Source organism: Oryctolagus cuniculus, chromosome 6 (assembly GCF_051225735.1).
Source record: "Oryctolagus cuniculus isolate XC-2025 breed Fujian yellow rabbit chromosome 6, ASM5122573v1, whole genome shotgun sequence".
NCBI classification, from domain to species: domain Eukaryota; kingdom Metazoa; phylum Chordata; class Mammalia; order Lagomorpha; family Leporidae; genus Oryctolagus; species Oryctolagus cuniculus.
Window position 1 is genome coordinate 56,343,575 of NC_142872.1, and position 25,291 is coordinate 56,368,865.

Sequence of the window (25,291 nt, forward strand, 5' to 3'; positions counted from 1 at the left end):
TTTCTCTCTGTCTCTCTCTCTCTAACTCTGCCTTTCAAATAAATAAATCTTGCTTTTAAAGTCATGGAAAATGCATATTGTAGAAAAACTGTGCAAGAACTTCAAAATGTTTGCAGCAAAAATAATCTTTTAACTTCATTTTTCCATTAGCTCTTTGAAGTACCTTCTGATATTTATTTAATCAAGCCAAGGTTGATAAATGTAGCACTTGAAGGAAATCACCAATGATAAACGTAGTTCCTGTCCTCAAGAAGCTTGTTATAGCTTTAGGAAATTAGACACTTACAGAGGAAGGTTAATGACTCTAAAAACTAAGCAGGAGCCGGCATCTGGCCTGGCATTAAAGATGCCAGTTTGGGCAACCGCATTCCATTTCAGAGTGCCTAAGTTTGAGTCACATCTCTGTGCCTGATTCCAGCTTCCTGCTAGTGTGTACCCTGGGAGGCAACAAGTGATAGCTAAGTAACTGGGTTGCTGCCACCCACATAGCACACCCAGATTGAGTTCCCAATTCCAGCTTCAACCTAGCCAGGACCACTGCATTCATTTGGGGAGTGAAGGAGCAGATGGTTCTCTCTCCCTCTCTCCATCTCTCTGCCCCTCAAATAAGTAAAGTTTAAAAAAAAAAAACTAAATAGAAACATGATAAGGAAAGGATATTAACAAGCCAGGGTGGAGCATTTGACTAGCAAATAATGTGATGAGATATGCGGCCGCTTCATGGCACAGAGAAATCCCCGGGTTGAGTATGTGTGTGCGCGCACACACACACACACACACACGTGGAATTTGCACAACCTGTGATTCCAAAACAAAGATGCTGAAGCATCTCTGTCGGTCACCTCTGAAGGTTTCTAAGTGGCAGCCCCAGTGCCAGAGCAGGGCTCCCGTGTTGGGCCCTAATAAGAAGGCAGGTGGAAAGTTAGGTGAGTGCTGACGTGAGAAGTCCACAGCCTGGGGGTCACTGCAGTCCGGTTCTTGATGAGCTCTGAAAGAGGGATTGGCACAGCAGAGGCCAGACTGGTGAAAGCTCTGGGTAGTCTCCGACCAGACGCACGCCGCCGAATTTGAGGTTTCACTCTTTCAGCTGTCCTCCTCAGTCCTTTTTTTTTTTTTTTTCTAAGCAGGCCAGGTATATTTCATCTTTACTCCTGACTGCACACTTTACACTTTGAAGTCAGTACAGTTACTTCTTCAAGGTGTAGAAAGCTTGTAGAGAGATTTGGCAGCTCCACTGTGTCCCGTCCACCTGCTTTTTAAGGGAGTTGAACCTAGGAGGGACAGGCATTGAACCATATGAGAGTAAGCTAATCGGCAGGGGTCGGCACGGTGACACAGGGGGTTGAGCTCCACCTGCCTGTGACACTGACATCCCATATGAGTGCCAGCCTGAGTCCCAGCTGCTCCACTCCCACTCCAGCTCTCTGCTAACACACCTTGGAAAACAACAGAAGATGGCCCAAGTGCTTGGGCCCTGCCACTCATGTGGGAGATCTGGATGGAGTTCTAGGCTCTTGGCCCTGCCCTACTCCCTAGCATCGTAGCCATAGGGGAATGAGCCAGTGGATGGAAGATCTCTCTCTCTTTCTCTGTGTGTGTGTGTGAGTGTGTGTCCGTCTGTCTGTCTACCTGTCTCTGTCTCCCTCTCTTGGCTGGACCAGGCTGAAACCAGGAGTCTGGAACTCCGTCCAGGTCTCCCATATGGGTGCAGGAGCCCAAGCACGTGGGCTATCTTCCATTGCTTTCCTAGGAGCATAAGCAAGGAGCTGGATAGGAAGAGCAACAAATGGGACTCAAACTGACTCTTACATGGGATGCTGGCATTACAAATGGTGGGTTAACCCACTGCACCACAACACAGGCTCCATAAATACATCTTAAAAAAAATAGATGATCAGCAAAGTGGACTCTGACCCCCAGGGGTAAGGGCGTGTCATTAGATGTCCTAGGTGGGCTCTTCTGGCTTCCTGCTGGCCTCCCTTCTTGGGAGCTTCTTGAGGGCAGGCAAGAACTCTCACCTGTCTAAACTTCATCCGTGAAATGGCATCATGGTTGCAGCCCCTGCTCTTCACAATCCATAGACTGTTTACGATAATTAAGAAATAAACTGCATATAGGGCGTTCATGACCTTGCCTGGCACCCAGTATGGGTTTCATTTGTGGAAGCTGCTGTTGCTGATAGTTTTATTGTTACTTGTTTGAAGCTGGCTCTGTACCTCATTGGCCAAAGTCCCCAGCTTTGCACCTTGTAAGCAAAGCCAGGATGCCAGGCAGGCTCGTCCTCTTGACTGACACTGCCCTTGCGCCCCTCCCACACCCCTTGTGACCTGGTGTTCTGTCGTTGGTCATTGCAGCCGCCTGCCCCGTCCTGTGCAGCGGGAATGGACAGTACTCTAAGGGGACGTGCCAGTGCTACAGCGGCTGGAAAGGCGCCGAGTGCGACGTGCCCATGAATCAGTGCATCGATCCTTCCTGCGGGGGCCACGGCTCCTGCATTGACGGGAACTGTGTCTGCTCTGCTGGCTACAAAGGCGAGCACTGTGAGGAAGGTAAGCCCCATGGGAAGGGCCCGGGCTGGGCAGAGGGGAGGCTTCTGCGTGCCTGACCTTCGCAGGTGCGCCCAGTTTTTGGCAAAGGATCTTGCTCCATTTTTTGCTCAGTTTTTTGCTCCATGTTTTGCAAAGGATGCTTCAACATTTGGACAACGTCTAACCCCTTGGCTTTGCCAGACTTCTCCCACTGTAGAACAGAAAACGTCTGTAGAGATGGTTCGAGAAGGAATGATTTATTGTATCCTGTTACAGAAATAGTTTTTTTCCTCTTTGTCCTTTGTTTTTCTCTTAAAATTGCTCTCTGCCTTTGTCTTTCTGTCTTCTCTGTCCCTCTTCCTGCTCTTTCTTTTCCTCCTTTCTCTATCTTCCTCCTCCTTTTCTGCTTTATTTAAAGTCTTCCAAATTGGGAATTACAAAAGCTATCCGGAGAAGAGAAATGAGAACCCTAGGTCTCCTATCTGCCTCAGAGTTGTGTTTAAAAAAAAAAAAAAAAAAAAAAAAAAAAACTTCCTAGTAATCTAAGACTCATATATACCTGTGTAAGTATTTCAGCAAAAATGAGTGGTAGTAGAAAGCAGTCAGGTTTAGGTATTCAGGTCATTTAGAGCTACCCTGTAGGGCAAATTCTCCTGCTTTCCTATAACCACACAGAATTAGAGGCAAGTACAGCAAAAGGGCTGAGATTCAGTGAACCCCAAGGAGCCCACAGTAGCACACATGGGCGAAAATCAAGACCATCATACCTTGAATCTCATCCAGCAAAATACAGTCAGAGATCCACCTGGGGGTGAGGGAAGGGGGCCACAGGAGAAGACAAGGCACAGCAGGCATTCAGCAGTCACCTCTCACCGGTCCGAGGTACTATGCTTAGTGTTTTCTGAAGAGTGACTTGGTACAAGGAGTTGGGATACAATTGCAGTGACCAGGCTGGCTGCAGCCTTCCCCTCCTGGTTTTCTCTTCCAGAACATGGTCTCAGGCTGCTTGTCTCTTGCTTCTCACTGTCGAGAATCAACCACAGTTAGTAGGGTAGGAACATAAGAGCAGAAGCTCAGCACTCCCCAACCTCTGAACTGGGTCCGCCTGTGTCTTCCAGCTCAGCTCCTTTTCTCTAAGTCCACCTCCCACTGAAATGTCCCCACACACTCAAACAGCCCCTTTCCTTCCCATGTTCCTGGTGGAAACAGAAATGTCAAATTACTCATCAAACACAGGGAAAACATAAAGTCCCTCGCCTACTCTGTGTGGAACAGCTTGAGGTGACTGTCCAGGATGCAAAAGATACTCTTGGTTAGGGTTCACGGCTGTAATACAGTGGGTTAAGCCATCACCTGCAGCACCAGCATCCTATATAGGTCCTGGTTCGAGGCCCAGCTGTTCCACTTCCAATCCAGCTCCCTGCTAATGGCCTGGGAAAAGCAGTGGAAGATGGCCCAAATGCTTGGGCTCCTGCACCCACATAGGAAACCCAGAAGTTCCTGGCTCCTGGCTCAGCCCCAGCCATTGCAGCCATCTGGGGAGTGAACCAGAGAATAGAAGATTTCTCTCTGTGTGTCTCTCTTCTCTCTCTCTCTCGACTCTGCCTTTCAAATAAATTAATAAATATTAAAAAAAAAAAAGAACAAGATCCTGTTGGGTGCCATCTTCCCCAGTTCTCAATCCACCTCTCATGAGCATGCAAAGAATAAGGGATCTCAGATTCCATGAAGTTCTCAGATGGACCCATGCGCCATCCCATTAACATGGATCCCCACAACTCTGTGCAAAATAATCGATCATTACAAGCTTCAACATAGAGTGATGGCAGTGTCTTATCCTTACATACCCCACACAAGTTTATCTTGTGAAATACCCCTTTTCATGGTTTTTAGAACTGTGGGTATAAAGAGTCAGCTTCCATGGCATTATTCTTCTGCGATGTCTCAATATATCAGAACTAATGTCCTTAATGGGGCCTAGAAGTCTGACCCCCAGATCTTCACCTGCTCAATTCTCTATATATTTTTTCCTGTATTATAAAAGGTAGCCTCCTTATGTCTGCATCATAAAACCAAATTGGGAGTTTGGATGGAGAAATACAGATTTAATAACCCTGCTTGAAAGGTTAAAGTTCTTAAAGATAAATGGATTGCAGGAGGCAAAGCTGCATTTGCTGAAAACATGGGAGAGGCCAGTAATGTGACAAGGAAGGTTAAAACGACCTTCTGCATACATCATTTGGTTGAGGAAAGGGCTAAGCAGTGGCATTGCCAATCTTAGAATTTTTTTCTCTCCAGGAGATTGTGCACATTTGTATGTACGGAATTTCAAGTGATTTCTCAACTTTCTTACCATTCCAACCAGTCTTATTTAAATGTTCAGAGTGAATTAAGCATCCAACAAAACAAGTAAGCTACATGCAGCATTATGAAAGGATGGAATTTCTATTGATTTCTGAGACCCAAAAAGAATGAACCGAGGTGATTCATTTGCTGTTTTCAAAATAGGAAATGGAATCAGAAAGTCTCGATCAGCACTTTTTCTTCCACTTAGCTTTTTTATTCCTGATATCCATCATAGTCAGAACATTCAAACAATTTACCTGAAATGACCACGGCAACGCAATCAATAGTTGCCATCCTCCATTTTTTGCTGCATACATATTGCCGTGCTATTAACGGATTTGCACAAGAAAATGAAAGGACGTATTCGTGAGGTTTCTTTCAATGATGTCTGGGGGAGTGGGAAGGTGATGAGAGAGGAACTGACATATTAGTTTAAGTCAGCCATGTTTTCATGTCATTTTCATGGTTGAGTCATTTTTCAATGACATTTAACTTCATAAATGTAATTCATGGTTCTTCGGGGGCTTATAGTACATATTGTTTGTAAAACTCCTTGACCTCCTTTTTTATCCTTAGGGATAGAAATTGCATTCACAACCCTTTTTTGTCAAACCTACAGAGGACCCAAGACTAAATGAGTTCTAATGATTTCAGCTGCCAGGGGGCTGGTGTTTCAAGGCTCACGGTACTTGGCTTCTAAAGGCCACTGTCCCCCTTTTTAGTGTAACCCTGTTTCTATTTATATAGCTTTGTAAAGGCCGCAGTCCCTCCCACCTGGTAAAGACTCTTGAGGATGTGGCCGCAAGACTGACCTATGAAATTGGAACCAAATTTAAAATTCACAGTGAAAAGTGGAACTGCTTCCCTTAAAGGTTGAATTTAGTTATTCCACCAGCTGCTGTGATTATTTAGAGACGCACGTACCTGTATCACTGATCAGAGAAACAGCTTAGTGCAATTCACAAAAGAAATGGTTCTTTGATGGCATTCGAGTACTGCGCTAATAAGTCCCAGCGAACTTCCCTCTTTCTTTGCACCATAATTCACAGTAGAGAAGAGAGATAAGTCATTTAGAAGAAAAGTGCCCTTTTTTGGTGTATTACTTTTTATTATTTCATCCTTTTAAGAAAAAGATTATGATGTATTTTTTGAAGGTGCCCAGATATTGGTACCTCGCCGAACAGTTTAAATGACTAATTATAGATTGAGAGAAGTTTTTGAGGCAATAGCATAAGATATTTTTGTGTATATTTCAGTTGGACTATATCAGAAATGGGGACAGAGTGAAAAACTAGAACTTCAGGAATTCCTTTATTTAGAGGTTCTGAATGAATTAGTTCGTATTGTACGGGCCTCCTAAGATCAACTGTTTGCAAAAGCGAAAATGTCTCTATTTCTCTTTCTAATTTCCAGTCCTTCACACTGGAAATTTGTCCCAGTCACAACAAATGCAGTTGTGTGTTGAGCATCTATATTCCCTTTGCAATGCAAGGCATGAAACAGCCTAGTAATATCTTCCATGTATTTGAAAATCTATGTGTTCTCCCACTATCCTAAATGAAACAGATTTGTAGGTGTGAGAAGGGATTGTGTCATCAGTACTTATATTTCCCAAAACAGTGAGTCAACTTTAAAGTCACTAAAATAAGATCAACAACATCATAAATATTGCCAACAAATAATAAATCCATAAAATTCACCTTTCTGAGGGTGTTTTTTTTTTTTTTTTTTTAAGCAAAACACTCGCTGTTATTTCGCATGGCTCAAACACTTTGGAACTGACTTCCATAAATAATACCTTCCTGAGAATATCCAAATGGGAATCCTGAAAAACATCTCTGAACACTGAAAACTGTTATATTTACCTCAAGGGAAGGGCACTTTATGGAACTTTATGGAATATAGTGATTGGGATTTTTAAAGATTTATTTATTTATTTGAAAGGCAGAAATACTGAGTGGGGGAGAGAGATGTTCGTTCTGCTGGTTCACCTCCCAAATGGCTGCAACAGCCAGGGCTGGGCCAAGATAAAGCCAGGAGTCAGGAGCTTCTTCCAGACCTCCCCTGTGGGTACAGGGGCCCCCAAGAACTTGGGCCATATTCCACTGCTTTCCCAGGCACATTAGCAGGGAGCTGGATCAGAAGTGGAGCAGCTGGAACATGAACTGGTGTCCATATGGGATGCCAGCACTGCAGGTGGAGATTTAACCCTCGATGCCGCAATGCCAGCCCCTGAGTTTAATAAGTCCAAAGCCCTCAAATCTGATGTTCCCAGAACCAGAGAGTTTGTGATGATCTAAATGGATGATCTAAATAGCACCATATTTTGAGTCAATGTATCATAGCATTAAACTCTACCATTATTTTGTGTTCCATAAGAGAGAAAAAAGATGCCCAACAAGGTAAATGTAATGGGGGCCCCTACAACAAGCTGGGGCCCTAAGGAATTTTGATCTCAGTGTAATAGTGAGTTCTTAAGACACCAAAAGTCTTAAATGTTTAGGTCTTGTCCCTGGGCAAAAAGAGAAAGCAGAAACTTCTCTAAGAATTGGAACCACAAGATGGCACGTGTACCCATAAGGGATTGAATTACATTCTAAGCATAATCCAAAAATCATCCAGAAAAGAATTTAGAGTAGTCTCGTGCTGGCTGTGCCCCCAGTTGGGGGCAGTAACAGTGCTTTCACTGACGCCAGCAGGCCTGATTTCAAAGCTGCTAAAATGATGGAAATACATGTTTTAGTCCAGCATGGTGATGAGACCTCCACATGTCTCTGACCCTAACTCAACATCTGAGCCCTACAGAAGCACCATTCCTCACTCAAACCCCTCTTCATGCCGAAGCTGTTTTGCCTCTGCATTGCCCTTTGTATCCAGCGCTTAGGCTAAATGGCCATTCAGGGTTGGAGATCACATCTACACCAGAAGGTCCTGGCCTCTCCTCACCCTGAGTAGATTTCTGAGCAGTAATCTTCAGGGTATTGTGTGTATGTCCCCGCCGATTATTCAGATGGACAGACTAACAGATGGTGAAAGAGGTGATATGACAGTGGCCAGAATCTGATCATTAACTGTCCAGTTGACCGTCTGGTGGAAGGATAGTGGCAAGACCAGGAATCCTCCCCAGCCCAGTCTACTCGTGAACTTCCCTTGGAAGGCTGGCCCCTTTTGTGTCAGTTCAACACCCAGCTTCTCTTCTCCCATGCACGTGTACTACCTCCTTCAGCAGATGTGTGCCCAGAAAACGAAAACTAATTTTAGACTTAGCCTAAGTGAAGATTAAGTAGGAAAGTGACTCATTTATGAGTTTCAGTGGTTTCCTTTTTTTTTTTTTTTTTTTCATTTTTTGTTCCCTTTTGAAGTCAAGTATTAGTGAAGTTAGACTACGTCTCTTTTCTCAGTGACAGTGAGGAGTGATCGGGTTTGGGGGTGTGTGTAGAGACATCACAGATATTCACGTTCCTGAGAAGGTTTAGACAAGGTACTAAGATTCACAAGTACAAAGGTTTAAAGGTTGAATGGCATACCTCTGTATTTACATAGAGTCTCTCTCTGATTCCTCCTGATTCTGCTTGAGAACCCCCTTTTGATCTCTAACATCTTCTTCAAGTTGGTGGTTGGGTGTTTTGACAAAACAGCCTTTTATTTCTTTATTGGTGTTCTTCAAAGAGACCATGAAGTGTTACCTGTTTGCCTGCAGGTGCCCACAAATTGTTGAACCACAGGTCCATTGAACAGTAAACCCTGTCTTGAGGCAGATCCCCTAGAAGTAACCGGTCTGTTTCCTCTTTGTTTTTTTCCAGTTGATTGCCTGGATCCCACCTGCTCAAGCCATGGGGTCTGTGTGAATGGAGAATGCCTTTGCAGCCCTGGCTGGGGTGGTCTCAACTGTGAGTTGGCAAGAGTCCAGTGCCCTGACCAGTGCAGTGGGCATGGCACTTACCTGCCCGACACAGGCCTCTGCAGCTGCGATCCCAACTGGATAGGCCCCGACTGCTCCGTTGGTAAGCCCAGAGGTGTCCTCCTCGCTTTCCCCAGCGCTCGTGCCCTGGGTTCCAGCCCATTCTCCCAGCGGATGGGAACCCACACTTCACATGGAGCTGGGGCTCAAGGGACTTGGGTCAGTCACGAGTACCTTTCTCACTGTCTTCTCAGTTGTGAAGTCTGTGATATTTGAGAAACAAACCAGCACTGGGTCGGTTCCCATGCCTCCTTGGTTCCCTCCCCACAAACAGGCATGGGGCCTGAGATGGATACCTCCATTTGCACTGTAGCTTTTCATGTATGTACACTCCCTAAAGATCCCAGGAAACAAAGCAATACCATCCAGTCCCAGGTGAACCAAGTAGCACGTCCTATAGAGCGGAAAAGACGTTCCCTCGGGGTGCTGTGTGAACGTGCTGTCAGGCTCTGTACTACTCCACTGCCAGGAAAATCATGAAGTTGTGCTATAAGCTTTTTTTTTTTTTCTTAAAATTAAGAGTATGTGTCTTGCCTCCTGAGTGACCTTAAAAATGGAACGGGTCAACAGTTCAAGCGGTCCCAGCCTGAGAAAGATTCCCTTCACACTGACAAGTGCCTATCCAAGCAAGCCATCATCGGTCCGCCCCTTCTTCTGGGTAGTGAGACAGCGTCACATTGCCATGGCAATCGGGAAAGGAATATCTGTGAAGCTCTGCCTACAATGGGAAAAGAAATGAATATTTCATTCCAAAAAGAAAGAGTCAGTTAAAAGGGGCTATTTTGGGGATCTCTGCACAACCCCCTTGACTCTGGCTTCAACTCTGATGCTGGCGGTCTTGGCTGAGCTCTGCAGAGGACGGTGGAAGGCGGAGAGCTTAGATCCAGGGTAACAGACAGGGCTTTGTGACTTGCAGTGAGTCGCCCATCACGGGCCCTGGCCCGTGCCCCTCCCCTGGCATGACGAGCCACGCCTCCCTCAGCAGGCTGTTGTAAGGATGAATGTCTGGCATGTGCTTGTCCTCGCGTGAGAGGTCTGGAGCGCCAGAGCGTGCATATCTGTCTGTCTGTCTCCTCCCCAACCACAAAAGACTTTGAGCTCCTTTGAGAAAGAAGCTGTGTAAGTGCAGCACGGTTATGGCGGTCACCATTGTTGTCCGCCAAGGTGCCGATGTGGGTAACGGGGGTTGTATAGTCATGGTGGGGTGGAAGAAGCGGGTCCCCCACTGGCTTCCTGGGCTCGGTCAGCTCGAGCTCTCAAGAGGGGAAGATTCCCAGCTGGACAGGGATGCAGGATCCACATGGTCTTTGATGGGGTGGGTACCTCCTGGTCAGCTTGGCCAAACTGGAGCCACTGCCTGCCCTCCCCTTGGGATGGTCTCACACCCTAGGGAGTCACAGAATCACCCGAGGACTTGTTACTGTGGATCTTTGAGCCTCGCTCCTGGAGTTTCTAGTCCTCTTGCTCCACCTGGGGTAGGAGGATTTGCATTTCTAACAAGCTCCCAGGTGATGGTGATGCCACCTGTCCAGCAGCTGCACTTGGAGAACCATGGCTCTAGAAGAAAACGTCACAGTGAAGTGATTCCCAGCCAGTGGACATAGCTCCTGAGCCTCGGGGCCTGCTCTAGGGGCCCGGGGCCGTGTGCATGGTCTGGCCTCCCTCCGTGGAGGGTTTCGCCAGCTGTGGTGTTGAGCTGTAATCATTGTTTTTCTTCCAGAAGTGTGCTCAGTAGACTGTGGCACTCACGGCGTCTGCATCGGGGGAGCCTGCCGCTGTGAAGAGGGCTGGACAGGCGCAGCTTGTGACCAGCGCGTGTGCCACCCCCGCTGCATTGAGCACGGGACCTGTAAAGATGGCAAATGTGAATGCCGAGAGGGCTGGAATGGTGAACACTGCACCATTGGTAGGCAAACGGCAGGCACCGAAACAGGCACATATTGCTTTATTTTCATAACTCGTAGATCTATAGTGACGGTCGTGCATTGCAACCGACTGTTCCTCCAGGGACACGAGTGCTCTCCAGTATTCCTGCTGCCCCTCCAAATCTCCAAGGGGACCGGGAAAAGGAGAAGGCAAAGCTTTTCATCCTTGCCAAGATTCCAGACGGGGAGTGAGGGGGCCAGATAAGCAAAAGCATCCAAATCACTGATCTTGGGGAGGCAAAATGCACATGCATGGGAAATTGTCAGTGCCTGGGGGCTTTAAGCACCCTAAATGACTTGTCTGCAAGGCTTCCCTTTGCATATTCTCTCCCAGCTGGCTGCATCATTGAATCCCTGCTCACTGGCAACAGTGTGAACTCACAGATTGGAGACTAGGTGAGATGCAGGCAGAACTCCCCGATTTCCTGGGAGGCCAGGACCACAGGTCATGGATTTGAGCAGCTTCTGCCTGTGCCCAACACTCTATTGCAGGGCTCCTGACCTGCGTGGCACCACCACCATATTTAAATGTCTCCTCTCCTGGTTCCATCTCATTCCCACACCACCCCATCTCCTCTAACAAGCTTCTGAACCAAGCTTTGTTAAGAAGTAGTTGTTTAGAAGTCTTCATTTTTGTTTCTGTTTGTGTCATTATCATGGTTCAGGGTAAGATGAGCCTGGATTGAATGTACCTAATTCCCCTTTGGTGGAGGAGTTGGGAGCCAGTTTGTTTTTGTTTTTGTTTTTGTTTTACATTCCACATCTCACCATTGAAGTTACAAAGTTGTCCGCTTGAACATTATTTTATCTCAGTTTTTGTTTTTGTTATTTCCTTAGTTCAAGTCTAGGATTCATGTCATGCCAAGTTGGCTCATCTACTAGCCTGCGTGGAAATTCACAGGGAAGTTTCCCACCAAATTACTCCTGGGTCCTTGTAGTTACGGTTGATTCCAGCCATTGAGTGTGAGACGTTCCCACTCTGTCCTAGCCCCCCCAGCCCCAGGCACAGAGCAGCCCCCTGAAGTGAGAGAGGGCTGGGAGCTTGCCCAGGACTGACTTGTAAGCTTAGACTCAGTTTCCCATGCTGTTCATTTTGGGGCAGTGGTTATGACAAGACAGAGGGGAGCTGTGTTAAATTCCCTTCTCCCCATTCTGTCTGATTGGGCATCCGAGGGGCAGTGCGGCAATCAGGGCCGTGACCATGGCACTGGGACCCTGCTGGGACAGTCTGTTGGCAGTGCATTGTTTTTGCAATCTCTCAATGACGCTCCAGGTTCTGCTTCCCCTGCAGCCGCTTTCATCTTCAATTCCCTGCAGAGTCTGAGGGATCGCTCAGAAGACTTTAAAGGGAGGGAAGTGCACAGCCCAGTGCCAAGACAGCTCGTACCATAGCTTCCCCTCTGCAGGGTCCTTCCTCCTGATAGACTTTTGCATGCCCAGTGTGATATAAATGAAGACTTTCTGCACCTCCATAGCTCTAGGGCCCACAGTTCCCCCTCCCTCCAAAAGCTCTAGCCAATCAACACCCCTTAGAAGCCAAATCCTACTTTCTCTCAGTTCATACAAGTTAACCTCCCCTCCCTTTGCTCTCCCCTTCCTAAACCTGAGGGGCACAGGGGCAGGCTTAGTGTCCCTACAGTGATGCTTGGTGGCTTTCTTCCCGGCTCTTTCCTTCCTGCAACCTGTCTTCACTCTGGAAATAGTTCATAAAAGGGCAGTTCAGATACATTAGGGCAGGAATTGGATAACTGTGGCCAGGGGACCAAGTCTGGCCTGCTGCCTGTTTTTCTATGACTTATAATCTAAGAATAGTGTTTATATTTTTTGAGTTGAAAGAATTCCAAAGTAAGCTCTTTCCTGACATGTGACAATTCTGGGAAACTCAAATTTCAGTGTCTATAAATCGTATTACTATAGGAGAGCCACGCCCATGAGCTGATGCCTTGTCAGCATCCTTGCTGCCTCTCAGCCTTTGGTGACGGCCACAGAGATGACATGGCCTACACAAACTTGTGTTGTCTGATTCTTTACCGATGAGAAAATCCAAGGATCCCTGAATTGGAGAGTTGCACATATCTGACCAGAGAGAGAAAAAGAAAGCAGGTTAGTGCTCCCATTAAGAACAGGACAGTGCTTGTAGCTTGAGGGGACTTGGACCAAGAGAATTGCAGAAGCTCCAAATATCACAGAGTGGGAGTGGAGAGAAGACAGCAGATGACTTGAAATGTCTCTGGGACCTTTGAAAATGAGATGGAAAGATGAGCACGTTGGTTTCATTAGAGAATAGCAAGGTTCTGGCCAACAGGAGAACACGGACATTTTGGTGCAACCTGTAGGCGGGATGAGTTGGGAAGAGGTGTTGGTGCTGCTCCAAGTGCTTGGTTCCAGTTTCACATCTCGGTGAGCTGACAGACCTTCGCTCTTGAGAGACAGAGACAAAGCGCGAAGGGGCCTGCCAGGGAAACGGCTCAAAGCAGAGTGCAGGTCCAGGAGAGTCTCCTGTGACTTTCTAGAATTTGTGCTATGTAAATTACAAAGATCTTCATCACCACAGCCTCCTCTTAGAAGTAATTAGGGCCCTGTGGTTTTATTAGTCGGACGTGTTCTCTCTCCTCCTAGCCGTGTTCACTGGGATTTTCTCAAAAAAGCCAAACACACCTTGCTAGGCGAGATTTGCTCTTCACAAACCAGAGAGATGTTCATATGTGCATAATTGCTTCCTGCGCTTTCCAGCCTCGAGCCCCCAGAGCTGTTTTGCCGAGGTTCGGTCTTTCAGTGTGAGCAGATACTCCTGTCATGTCATTGAAAGTAAATGCCACAATTTACAAGCTCAGAATCCGTCCTCCTCCTCGGGGATACTGACAGTCAGAGAGGGAAGCGGGGCGCTTTGGTCCTTCCCCAGCACAGCCTCAAATGCTGTTTTGTTGAAAATAGAAAATAAATACGAATGAAATGGCACCTAGTCGGCAAACAATGCCTTGGAAAATTTGAGGGAAGGCAGAATTGTGGGTGCTTAGTGTCGAGGACTTGAGTTGTCCGTGGCCGGCTTTCAAAAGGTCATGGTGAAGTGGCTTTCTTGGGGTCATTGCAGATAGGCAGCTGAACCGTTCACATCAGCACCTGTGGATTACGTGGACTGTGCTGAGGGAAGCCAGATGACAGACTCGGGGAGAGGTGAGGGTGCACAATAAGGATCAAAGCACAGACTGCTAAAACTCAGGCTCTCTCTGTGTTTGGCCAGATGCATTTCTGGAATTTGCAACCCAATTATTTACATTTTGAAATGTGGTACATATTGCTAAAGGCTTAAATACAGTAGGAGGTGTAACATTTCTTTGGTAACTGGTAGAGCTAAGTTATTGGCAGACTGGATTCTAACAAGCAGTGAGTTTTACATTCCCCTTTCTAACAAGTCGAATATAAGGTACGGCTGCAGAATTGCATACATAATAGGCTTTGAATCCACAACAACCGCATTGCATGGATGTCTTTGGAATATCTTAGTGCTATCTGGATGAGCTGCAGTTTATTCTTATGAATAAATCAGAAAGCACACGGGATAGTTAGAAGGGTTTTATTCTCTAAACATAGTGTTAAAATGGGTGGTAGTCCCTATCACCTGCCACGTGCCTATCACCTGCCACCACTCCTCATTAGTACTGGGGATTTAACAGAAGGTCGTCCAAAGGCTGTAATAGTAGTGGGGTGTGAAGGAGCCGTAGAATGCTTGTTAGGCCAAAATCACTATGAACTATAGTAGACTCAGATGGGCATTTCTTAGATAATAAAGAGATAAAGTAGATGTTAGCATGCTTGGTGAGCAACAGCCCAGAAGAAACCAGCACTCATACTGCCAGCAAATGGAAGGAAGGCAGCTAAGTCCTGCAGACGGTCGCGGTTACCCCTGAACGTGGGCTATCTGAACTACACAAACTGGCACACTCGCATACTAAGTCTGCCGACACTGGGTGCTTTCTGACTTTGGTGAGCTGTCTGATACCTAGAGAGTGAGCAGCGTCTGCGCCAGTTACTCCAACCTACATAACTTTATCTTTCCGGTCCTGACCTCTGATTGCATTGCAGAATCATCAGAACTCGATTCCCAGGGCCATGTGGGGCTGAGTGACCTGCCCAGGTGCCGCAAGTCAGAACAGTTTTCTTTTCCCTCTATCGCACTGGGCCCTTCTATTTTTCCTCTTTAATTGGTTGGGGAAAGAAATAGGTTCTTGCGATGTTAATAAGGAAAATGAATCTTTACCCAAGGTAAAAGCAGCCGTGCGACAATCTGATGTGCTGATTAAGTGATTGTCATCAGAAGGAGACGGGGTCACAGTCCAGGAGGGAGAGCGTCAGAACAATAGGGAAGAGGTTGGGCAGAAAGCGCTGTCAGAATTAACCAACTTCAACTGAGGACAGCTGCCTCTGCATCGCACTCCAGTTTCATTCTGAGTTGCGGAAACTGATTTTTTGGTAGCTATTGTCCTTGAACATTTGAGCTTTCATGACACTACAATGAGATCAAGTTGGGATGAAATTAGCCACTGTGGAGCCATCCTTACCACCAGGCCCATGGATGCAGCTAATTCTCTGATTGGTTAATTAACGTATCCCTCCAGGGCCTCTTATTGGAATGGTCCTCAGAATCCTCCTCCTTTTTTTTTCTTTCTTTAATGAAAACCTGACATGATGGTCTTGCACTATTCCAGATTATGGACAACCTTGTAGCAGAGTGCAAAAGGTATTCAGCTGTTAGCTTTTTTCCCCTCATATCGCTCATTATTTGGACATGATGGGAGCCTTCCTAGTGCAGGTGAGGACTCATCGTGTGCCTAGAAATTGTCTTTTTGTGAGTCTAGGTAGGTCAGTCTGCCCAAGGTTTCCTACGCAAGCCCAAAACAAGAACTGATTAAAGTTACGTCAGTACATTTTCATGTCACTGGGAAAACTAAGGAAAGGAAAGAAGTGCTTTACCCATAGTGAAACCCTCATCCCCGGAAGTATTTGCTTCTTGTCCTAGATGTTGAGGAAGGGAAAGCAGATAAGAAAGCTCCGAACTTCCTCCTTACCTCGTGACTGGGAGCATCCTTTGTACTGCCTCCAGTGTGATTCAGTTAACACCTGCCAATCCCATCAGCTCCCATTGGAAAAGAAAAGAGGGAGGAGTTCCTTTCAGTGCTTTCAGTGGTGTGTGGAGACGTCACCTTGATGTTTTAGAGGAACTGGCTACTGTCCTAGATTGTAGCCCAGACTGGCGGGGCCAGACCCAGCAAGTCAACAGCTGATATCAGCCACTGTTGATGTCCCAGGAGCAAAGAACTAAAAACGGTTTAGAATTCCTGGAATATACACCCATGGTGAGAGTTAACATAAGAAAGATTGGAGGCCCAAAGGAAGGGAAAGCATATACTTGTACAATAATAAGAACTGTTGTAAAAACAGACGACCTGAATTTCCCTAGTGCGTGGTGGGTGTTCAGAGGTTGAACTTCCGTGGAGAAGTGACGTTCCTTCCATGGTTGTGACTCTCAGCTCTCACAATACAGGCTGAAGATTTTACATTGAAGAGGAAGGAAAGAGTACCTTACAGTCGTGCTCCCTTGGGTTCTTGTAATGGACGTCTTCCTCCTTACTTGGTATCTGACCCACCGGGGAGTCACGAAGAATACATTGGCCAACAAGGAGGGACATCTGTGTTCTGGGCTGGACCCTACCACAAATACTCTGTCTCTCTCCTAGTGCTAGCACCAAGCCTTTCTGACCTGTTTCTTCCCATAGTATATAATGAGATTGGGCCACATAATTGCTTTCCAGGACATGACACACAAACATGAGATATTTTTCCATGGTTTACAGGTAGATTTTATTAAATAGTCATGGGGGGCTCTTTACAATACGTTTAGGAAAAAAATGTAACTAGTACATCAAACTCCTGATTACATTATTGCTAAGGGATATGGCAAAAGTAGGCAGCATTGTTAGGACTGAGTAAATGTAGAGAAAGGTATTGAGTAAATAACAGTGCAGATATTGCAAATATCACGAATGCAGGATGTGATTGAACGAATTTAGAGCACACTTGAATGGGACAATCTCTAAGGGCCTGTCCATTTCTAGGATTTTATTGCTTTTGATTTGAAATCCTAGGAACAAGGCACTCAGATGCAATCAAGCCTTTCTCTTGTCTGCAAGGCAGGTTTTCGATGTTGGCCCCTGTACTGTACAATAACAACTTCAGGTTAAAGGGACAGGAACAGCAAAGTGTTCCCCCAGCCAATGCCGCATTGCAACATTATTGAGGGTAGTGAATGTGATTTTTGATAGCTTATTTGCTCACCTCACTTCCAGTTTACATCCCGTTTACTGAGAGAAACTTTTTGTATGTTGAAAAATTTCTTTGCATAGGTTTAATACTCAGGCCCTGCTTTGTCCATTTATATTTGTATTTTTTAGAAAAAAGAGATAGTGGTAAGCAGAGATTGATCCATCTCTGTCCACTTCCTTTGAATTCAGAAAAGTACAAGCATGAGAATGAAACACTTGGGCCGGTGCTGTGGTGTAGCAGGTAAGGCCACCGCCTACAACACCGGCGTCCCATGTGGGCACCAGTTCGAGTCCCAGCTGCTCCACTTCTGATCCAGCTCTCTGCTATGGCCTAAGAATGAAACACTTGAGAACACAAGTTCCCATCTGCCAGCTTTCCTAGCCTTTATGTACCTCAGTTTCTTTGTCTATAAAATGGGGATACTAATTAGAAACCATCTATTTAGATTGTATTGCAGTTCTTGGCACGTTGCCAGGCAGAAATCTCACCTAGTTTGATTGTCATTAACTCCGTTATCTAGTAGCACTATAAGCTAAATGAAAGGACAAGGGAGAATCTTCAAAACAAAGTGCTCATTAGAACATTTCTCCCACCTTCAACTTCCCTTTCACAAATCTACCTCAGTCCATCACAGCAGTTGGTAATGTGTCGAAAAGTAACACCTACTAGCTATCCATTTTCAAGCAAGCATTGTTCTGCAGTGTTCTGGCATCTAATTCTTACAGAGAAACATAAACTGCCTCTCTTGCTTTGAACCAAAGCTGCTCGTTTTACCAAGCATCCTCATTGTACATGGAATCAAATATTTGTTTCAATAGAAACTTTTTATGAAGCTGGGATTTACTACTTCCAACCAGAGGTTCTCAAAGTTGACCTCTTTGACTTGATCTTGGGGAGCCAAGAGATCTATGAGAAATTTTTTAATGCAGGGGTTTGCTTTTTTTGTCAGTGTATTTCAAAAGAAAAGGCATCTTTGCTGTGTTATTTGGAAATTCTGTTACCGCTGAATAGAATAAAATGTCAGTTCTCTTTAGCAAGTGTTTCTGGAGCGAGAGACCACAGAGATATTCTTAAGGAGTCTGGAAGGATATTGTGTTCTCCTTTTAGAAGGAGCCTACAGTTTCTCAAGTTTGAGGATGCAGTTGGTGTCTCTTAGAAAGTCCTGTCCTGGTCTCTCTTTTCTGACTCCTCCTCATTCCTCTTGACTCTCACTTCCGAGACTGTAGTCTGTTGACTGAATAACCCAGGGACTCATCTCCAACGCAGTCAAGTAGCATGCATGCCTTCTGGAAAAATCTCTCGTTCCTCCCTCCCTGAAATTCCTTGGCTCCTTGGGACTTGACCTATGTGTAACATCTGGGGGCTCTCTGTAGTCCCTTGGCTCATATCCTGGGTTATCCGGAGCCACACAAGATACCCCAGGGGTTCATGTGAGAAGCAGCATTTGCTCTTCCTCCCACATTGGGGTGCAGTCTTCTGAACCCTCTCGTTTCGGAGCATTCTGTTACACAATCCCTTTTGCAAGGGCTGTGTCTTCGATTACCTTTGGAAAAGAAGGTGGCATCATTTTGAAAACCTGTGAGTCACTATTGGAGTGTATTGCATGCCTCTTCATCCTTCCTACTAAGTGCTTCTGTGTGTCATTATAATGACATTAGCAAAAGGCAGCCATCGCCTTGGTCAGCTCTGTGGTTTTCCATTCGTGGGCTGTAAAGAAATTGCAGCAAGGCAAATTTTAAGTACTTCATCATAAACAGTCTCAGGATAATTAGAATGGATTAAATTACAAGAGAAATGCATTTAGTTAATCTTTCCTCTAATTAAAAAAATATCCCCAGTTTTAAGTAAAGTGTTTGTTTTTAAAAACATATTTTCATTGTAATCAGGAAGGGAGAGGTTTGTTTGGTCTTCAGCGATAGGATAGAACAGCTGCGAAGTAATTAAAAACCACCAGCCAGTGTGTTGCTGATATTATTATTAAGATCTTCAGGAGTGAGTACAGTCTCTTCTGTGGCTGTTGGCATGCGATTTACCACAAACACCTTCTGTGGCCCACGCTGGCTCTTCTGTCTGTTCTTGGATCCCTTCTCAGGTGTGGCTGCCTGTTGGGCCAGCGAGGGGGGAGTTAGAAGGTGAACTGAGCAGCGTTTACATACTTTCAAAAGTGATGAGAGGGAAAATGAGGCCGGCAGGGAACACGAGCAGTTGCCAAGTTAGAAGAGCGATATGCTCAAGTCTTTGTGAGAGTTGCTGCAAGACTGATGGGACCTGCGCTGTCCCCAAGCCCTGCCGGTCATGTCATTCGCAGCACCATTCTGATTTCTTGGCTCATCTCAGCTTCAACTCACTCCCTACTCACCCCGTGGTTTCTGGAAGTTTCCAAGGATGCATATGCTTGTAGTTAACCCTTTCAAATTCTTCAAGCTTGATCCCTTCATAGAAACGTGCTACCTGCAAACTCCACTTTGGACAGAATCCTATAGCCTTCCCCTTACCACCAGGGCCCATGCCTGGCAGCCCCCTCAGCACCCACTCTCCTGCAGTCCTGCTGTCATCAGAGTAAAGGGGAGAACACCCCACTCCTCACTTCAGCAGCTGGTCCTGAGTTCCTGTGAGAAAATAATCATTCACTTTGTGCCTGAGGCACCCCTCCCCTGCCTTAAGGTTCTGTCCCAGGGCTGGGCTGTAGAGCTGACCCCAAGGGGTCCCCACCCAGGATGGCAGAGGATGGTTATAGTTTGTGTAATTACAGCCCAGCTCTGACTCTTTCAGGATGCCTGTCATTTAGATGAGCAGATTTTTTAAGAAAACCCGTTTGCTCCTCTTTAGGTTAAGAGTTGCCTCCTTTTCAGCCAATTCAACTGCAAACAAGAGTGTCCCTGGCCTCTCCCTTCTTCGTAATAATCACATCACAGTAGGGATGGAGAGGCACTGCTTACTGTCGCCTAGCCTCCAGGTTCCAAGCAGCTCTCACATTGCTCTTTGAGGCCATGTTCTCTCACCAGCTATGAGACCCGGCACCATGCTGCTTAAACCACACATCACAAAGACAGCACCCTGCCAGACCCCAGAGAAAGGAAGGGTTAAGTAACTTGCTAGAGACAGAAAGCCCCAGGTAATTGCTGTCCTGGAAGAATTAAGAGTTGAGAATCCTGGACCACAATTTCAAGTTCAGCCTCAGCAGCCCCAGATCAAATTAGCAATGCAGTTGGTTAGCGCTGAACCCAGAAGGGTCATCTGTCTAAAGCTGTAAGCAGAGTGATGTGCTCTGATAAGTGTGAATTGCATTTCTTTATTTTTTAAATTATGCTTTACCTTCAAGAGTGATTGCCAGACAGCCCTGTGTAGGTGTCTTAAAAAACAGCGCCAGGGAGAGGGGAGCTCCAACAATTATAAAATAACCACTTCCAAAGCACAGAGGAAGCATTGGTACCTGATTTTGTTCCACAAGTTTGCACACTGAATTCCCAGCCACGTGACTGCTCCCAGAAACTCTCTGTATACTCTCTGTTAATAACACAAAACTCGAAGGGTGGCATTGGCTTTGCCGAGAGCGTCCTGACAAGGCAATGAGCTTGTTTCCCTACATTACACGTACGTGAGCTCGAGAAAACCAAATGTCCTTGATGATTGCAGTTCCTGTGACTAGGGAAAGAGACAGAAAAGATTGCAAGTTGTGGGAAAAAATAGTTTTTCCTATTAATCCAGGGAATGTAGGCTTGTTGACTTGGGTCCCTTAAGTGTGTTGCTATCAAATTCTTACCATACTTTGAATATGAACTGATATAACTTTTTATTTCCATTTAATGGGACCGAGAAAGATCTATATCCATTCACTTACAGGCTTGCTCTCTGGGGGGCCTCATATAGAAAATGTTATCACATCATACAGAGGCATAGGCCAGAAAACAGTCTTCCCAGAATTAAACAATGTGAAGTACAAAATACACTTCAAAGCCCTCAGTGTCTCCCACATTATGTTTATGGAAAGTAATCTTTGCCCTCATGGCTACCTAGTAACACTCTTTATCAGGGCTTCGCTGTTGGCATGTTTGTGCATTCAGAGATTGGGATAATGTGGAGAAACGTGCAGCAAAAAGAGTAAATGGGTGAGATTTGCAATCAAACAGACCTGACTCCGAATCCAGCCTCCATCTCTTGCAGGTTGGGCAGTCTTTGGCAAATTCTGCAGACTTTCTCATCTGTAAATTGAGAATAATAATACATATGCCCTGCTGTTAGGAGAACTGCATTTACGTGACACACCAAACGTAGTGCTCGTTACTCCCTAAGTGTTGGCTCAAACACCATTGATGCCACACCTTTTCCGAAGTTTCCCAAGAACATATTGATGGAGTACACAGTTCAAAAAGAGGTTGGGACAGAATACAACCATGCATGTTGAAGACCCCAAAATTCCAGAAAGAGAAGCCAGGGTCACTAAATCTCTTGTGTGTTTGTACAGGTGTCTGTGGCCTCTGTCCAATCCCACTGCTCCAGAAGGAGCTCATGGGACACCTGGCCAGGGAGCTACAGTTAAGCAGGCAGAGACACAGAAGTGGCCCAGTTAACATCTGCCTGGTGCCTGCAGCAACAGGGCTGTTGCTCACCTCAACGAGAAAGCCATGCATGATCATACATCGAGTCTACACTCCTCTGCCTGGTTTCAGCTGAGCCAGGACAACCATATTTCAGCCATTCATAAAACATTTATTGGGTGTCTGTTCCGGGCCAGCACACAGACCCTAGAGGGGATGCTCACACCTCTTCTGTGTGAACATCCCAGGGGAGAGTAGCAGTTTGAGGACCATCGGACCTCAGCTGCGTTTGTGCCCATGTGAGATTGTCTGTTGTCTATCCAGGACACCCTTCCTGCTGTTTCTGGCAATAATTGTCCGTTGTTTCCCAGCACTGCTGCTTGCTCTTGCCTAAAGAGATCAATGTAAGGATGGAAGACTTTAACTTCAAAGAGGAGTTTAAATTCATTTGTAACACAATGTAATTGCATCAAAGAAAGTCTTCAGGTATCAAACTGCGTGACTACACACAAATGACTCCCTCATAAGTGTTAATATTTTCTACAATGGAGGAAATTCAGCTAAATCAAATGAAGATGGAAACTCATTAAAATTTGATTTTCCCTCCTATCCTTTTGTATCTTTTAATCCTCTATATATGGCACAACTTGTTCTGTTAAATACCACGCATTAATTAAATCTCATCCTCTCTCTGCTATATCTATATTTTTATTATGAAAATCTTCAGTTGCTGATAATCTAATTTAGTTGAATTACTGCTTGGACACCTCTAAGTAAGAAAACTCAGAGCTGTTAAGGTAGAATTATTGACAGGGGGGAGGCAGGAGAAGGAGAAAATAAATTCTCATTTCCCTTTGGCAGGAGGTGGCTGGGCAGGCCTAGATTTGCATAATGAGGGTGTTCTGAATTCTGGGTCTTTGTTGACTTAGGGAAGCAGAAGGAGGGCGGAACCTGTAGAGAGAGTTGTGAGCTCAAATGTGCTTCTGTAGGTGAGGCAGAAATAATGCTCCTGTGAGACAGCAGGGAATGGCAACGAACTGGAAAGTGAATGCCCATCTATGGAGGGCAGCTATGCCCCAGCTGAACTGCCCACGTAGAACTGCATGCCCAGGTTTCCCAAAGTGTCCAAGTTTTCAACAGAGACTAGAAATCAGAATTGGTGTGCATACTCGCCCAAGTTTCTGAGGTTGGCAAGCAACTCAAAATTTATTTTTATAATGTCCTACAGGCCATTCAAGCAAGACTGGGGGCCAAAGGGACCACCCATCTGCACCCACTGACACTCACCTCCAGGGAAAGATTAGTGTTGAATTACAGAACATCATTTGCCTGGACTGAGACTGGGACAGCTTTGGCTTCTTTGGTTGGATGCCCCAAGTCTCCTTGGTGACTGGTTTAAGCTGGTGGGAGTCTCATTGCCATGGTACAATGGTGATACTGTGCACTTACATGGTGAATTTTCTCCAAGGAGCTCAAAAGACTTTGTGTTGCCTCAGTCAGCCTCACATCAAGTCTGTGAGACAGGCAGGTAGCAATTATCCCAATACACAATGAGCAGTGACAGAAAATATTTTGCACAAGGCAGCTAGTTGGACTCGTTGGTTTAAACCCATGGTCTACATGACTAGCAAATACAGCATTCAAGAAGCATGGGCAGGGTCTCCCATTACTGCCTCCTCTGGCACCCTTTTTGCCTTTTTGTCTTCCTTCCATCTGTTCCAATTGACAGCTAAGCCCTTAATCTCAACAAGAAATCCACACAAAGCAAGCCAGGGACTAATTCCTGTTGTGCGAGTGAGTGTGTAAATGTTTGTGTGTGCATGCGTGTGTGTGTGTGCCCACCTGCCTTCTCAGCAGGCCCAGCATGGTCCATCTGCACCCATTACGACACGTCTCTGCATTGGTCATTGGTCTAATGCCATGCTCTGAAATGCTACTTTTGCAAGTGTTCAAGACCTAAAGATTCCAAATGGGTATTGTCAGGATTCTAGGTGCCTGTAGTTTGATAACAGTACCTAATAACGTGTGCTGCTTTGGGCCCCTTTGTCCCTTTCTCTTCCTTAGACTGATAGAACTGCACCTGTGAAGTCTTTTGCTTCCAGAGCTGGCATCCATGCCCTCTCTTCAGCTACAGTGGATTAGCAAGAGTGGCCACGTAAAATAGGGATAAGGGCCGGAGCGGTGCAGTGGAGGCCAGGAACAAGAATCTTCTCTGAGTTGCCTTGGATAGAACACCCGAGAAAGTGAGATTGACCAGTAGTGGCTGGGGCTCTTCACAGTCTTCATTCCTCCTTCTAGGACTGGGGTTAAGGGCTCTGCCACACAGTCCCTGTGTCCCGCCCCTTCCCCTCTGCTTCATGGGCATCCGCATTCTGTGTCATGCTCTGGTTAGGGGAGTTCCTTGGGCTTTTCAGGCATGAGCCCAAGGGAAGACTCCAGTTTAGCAGTGTAAACCTGTTGCTCTTTTTCCCAGAACAGCCTAGCACAAGTATCCTGCATTTTCTAGACTGCCTTGCTCTCCCTTCCAAATTGTCTCAGATCAGGCCACAGGTTCCTGGAAGTGGTTCCCAGCATGATATTCTCCAATAATCATTCACATTCTCTGCATGCAGGCATGCCATGAACATCCTTCCCAGGGAGATGCAAAAGCAGACAAACACCTGGCCGTTGTAAGCGCACGTGTTGGGGAGATTCTTGTTCTTACTGGCATTGGAACTGCAAAGGCTGATAGATCCACCAGCTTCCATCTGATCCCACACATCAGCACGCGCTTCCCTACAGCTGGAGGAAACTACCTTTTCCAGGGACAAGGACTTCTTAAAGGCCTCCCAGGAAAGCATGGGAAGTCCCTCCTTCCCAGGCTGGTTGGAACCAGGAATTGAGTGAGCATGCAGAATCAAGCATCATGTTTTAGCTCTTCCAAGTAGATCAGAATCCATGTGGAATATTGAAAAAGTATGTAAGAGGCAAAGAGTGCCTTTTCTTTGTAGACTCATGTAGACCTACATTCTAGGTATACCTACAAGTGGATTTTTTGCTGCCTTGAGAGAAATCACCTTGGGTTTTCCACTGGGCCACACAGAACAGAGGTGTGCCCTGGCCCTCAGAGATCAGCTGAGAGCTTCTCTCACTCTTCCTCCCTGACACCTCTCAAGGTTGCGGATGGATCAGTTCTAGTTGTATTTTCACACACACAAACATGCCTCCTAGGGCGTTAAAGAGACATTGTGCTAAAGACATGTCTGTCTTAGTAACCGTGCATTCGAAGCCACAAACATCCCCAGTGCTGCCATACCTCGTGTAGCCCGAAGAGTGAGGTCGCACAGTTTACAGGCAGCCCCAAGAGAGAATGCCAATGCAAGTCCACCAAAGTGAACCAGCCTTCTGGTTACGCTGTCTCCTGAAAGCCAAACTGTGGAATCCAGGGAGGCCCGCACAGGCGCAGCCCTCCTTACCTGGGCAGTTTGGTGCATGCCGTTTCCGCTGAGCCCTGCTCAGGCTTCAGAAGTGGCTAAGGAGACCTTCCAGTTATGCTACGTCCCTGGCTGGCCCGACAGGTCCCTTTAAGTTGTATCTGTCCAGCTGCTCTTGGCGTCCTGGCTTCACCTTGCCATTTAAACTTCTGCTCCATTGCCAGTGCAATCTGGTTAAGCTAAGTAATACAACTTTAAA

The 25,291-nt window shown here is 46.1% G+C and overlaps 1 protein-coding gene across 15 annotated transcripts in view; it reads left to right on the forward strand.

Moving 5' to 3' along the window:
- The window catches only part of TENM2 (teneurin transmembrane protein 2), a 1,297,938-nt gene that overhangs the window by 1,164,011 nt on the left and 108,636 nt on the right, over window positions 1-25,291 (forward strand). For 9 of the 15 annotated variants that reach the window (XM_051844423.3, XM_051844432.3, XM_051844433.3 and 6 more), the window contains 3 exons: window positions 2,355-2,549; window positions 8,678-8,878; window positions 10,556-10,768. In XM_051844423.3, the coding sequence (XP_051700383.1) occupies window positions 2,355-2,549; window positions 8,678-8,878; window positions 10,556-10,768 (609 nt within the window). The remainder of the gene's footprint in view (window positions 1-2,354; window positions 2,550-8,677; window positions 8,879-10,555; window positions 10,769-25,291) is intronic. The other 6 variants (XM_051844429.3, XM_070076400.2, XM_017341237.4 and 3 more) reach the window with 2 other exon arrangements.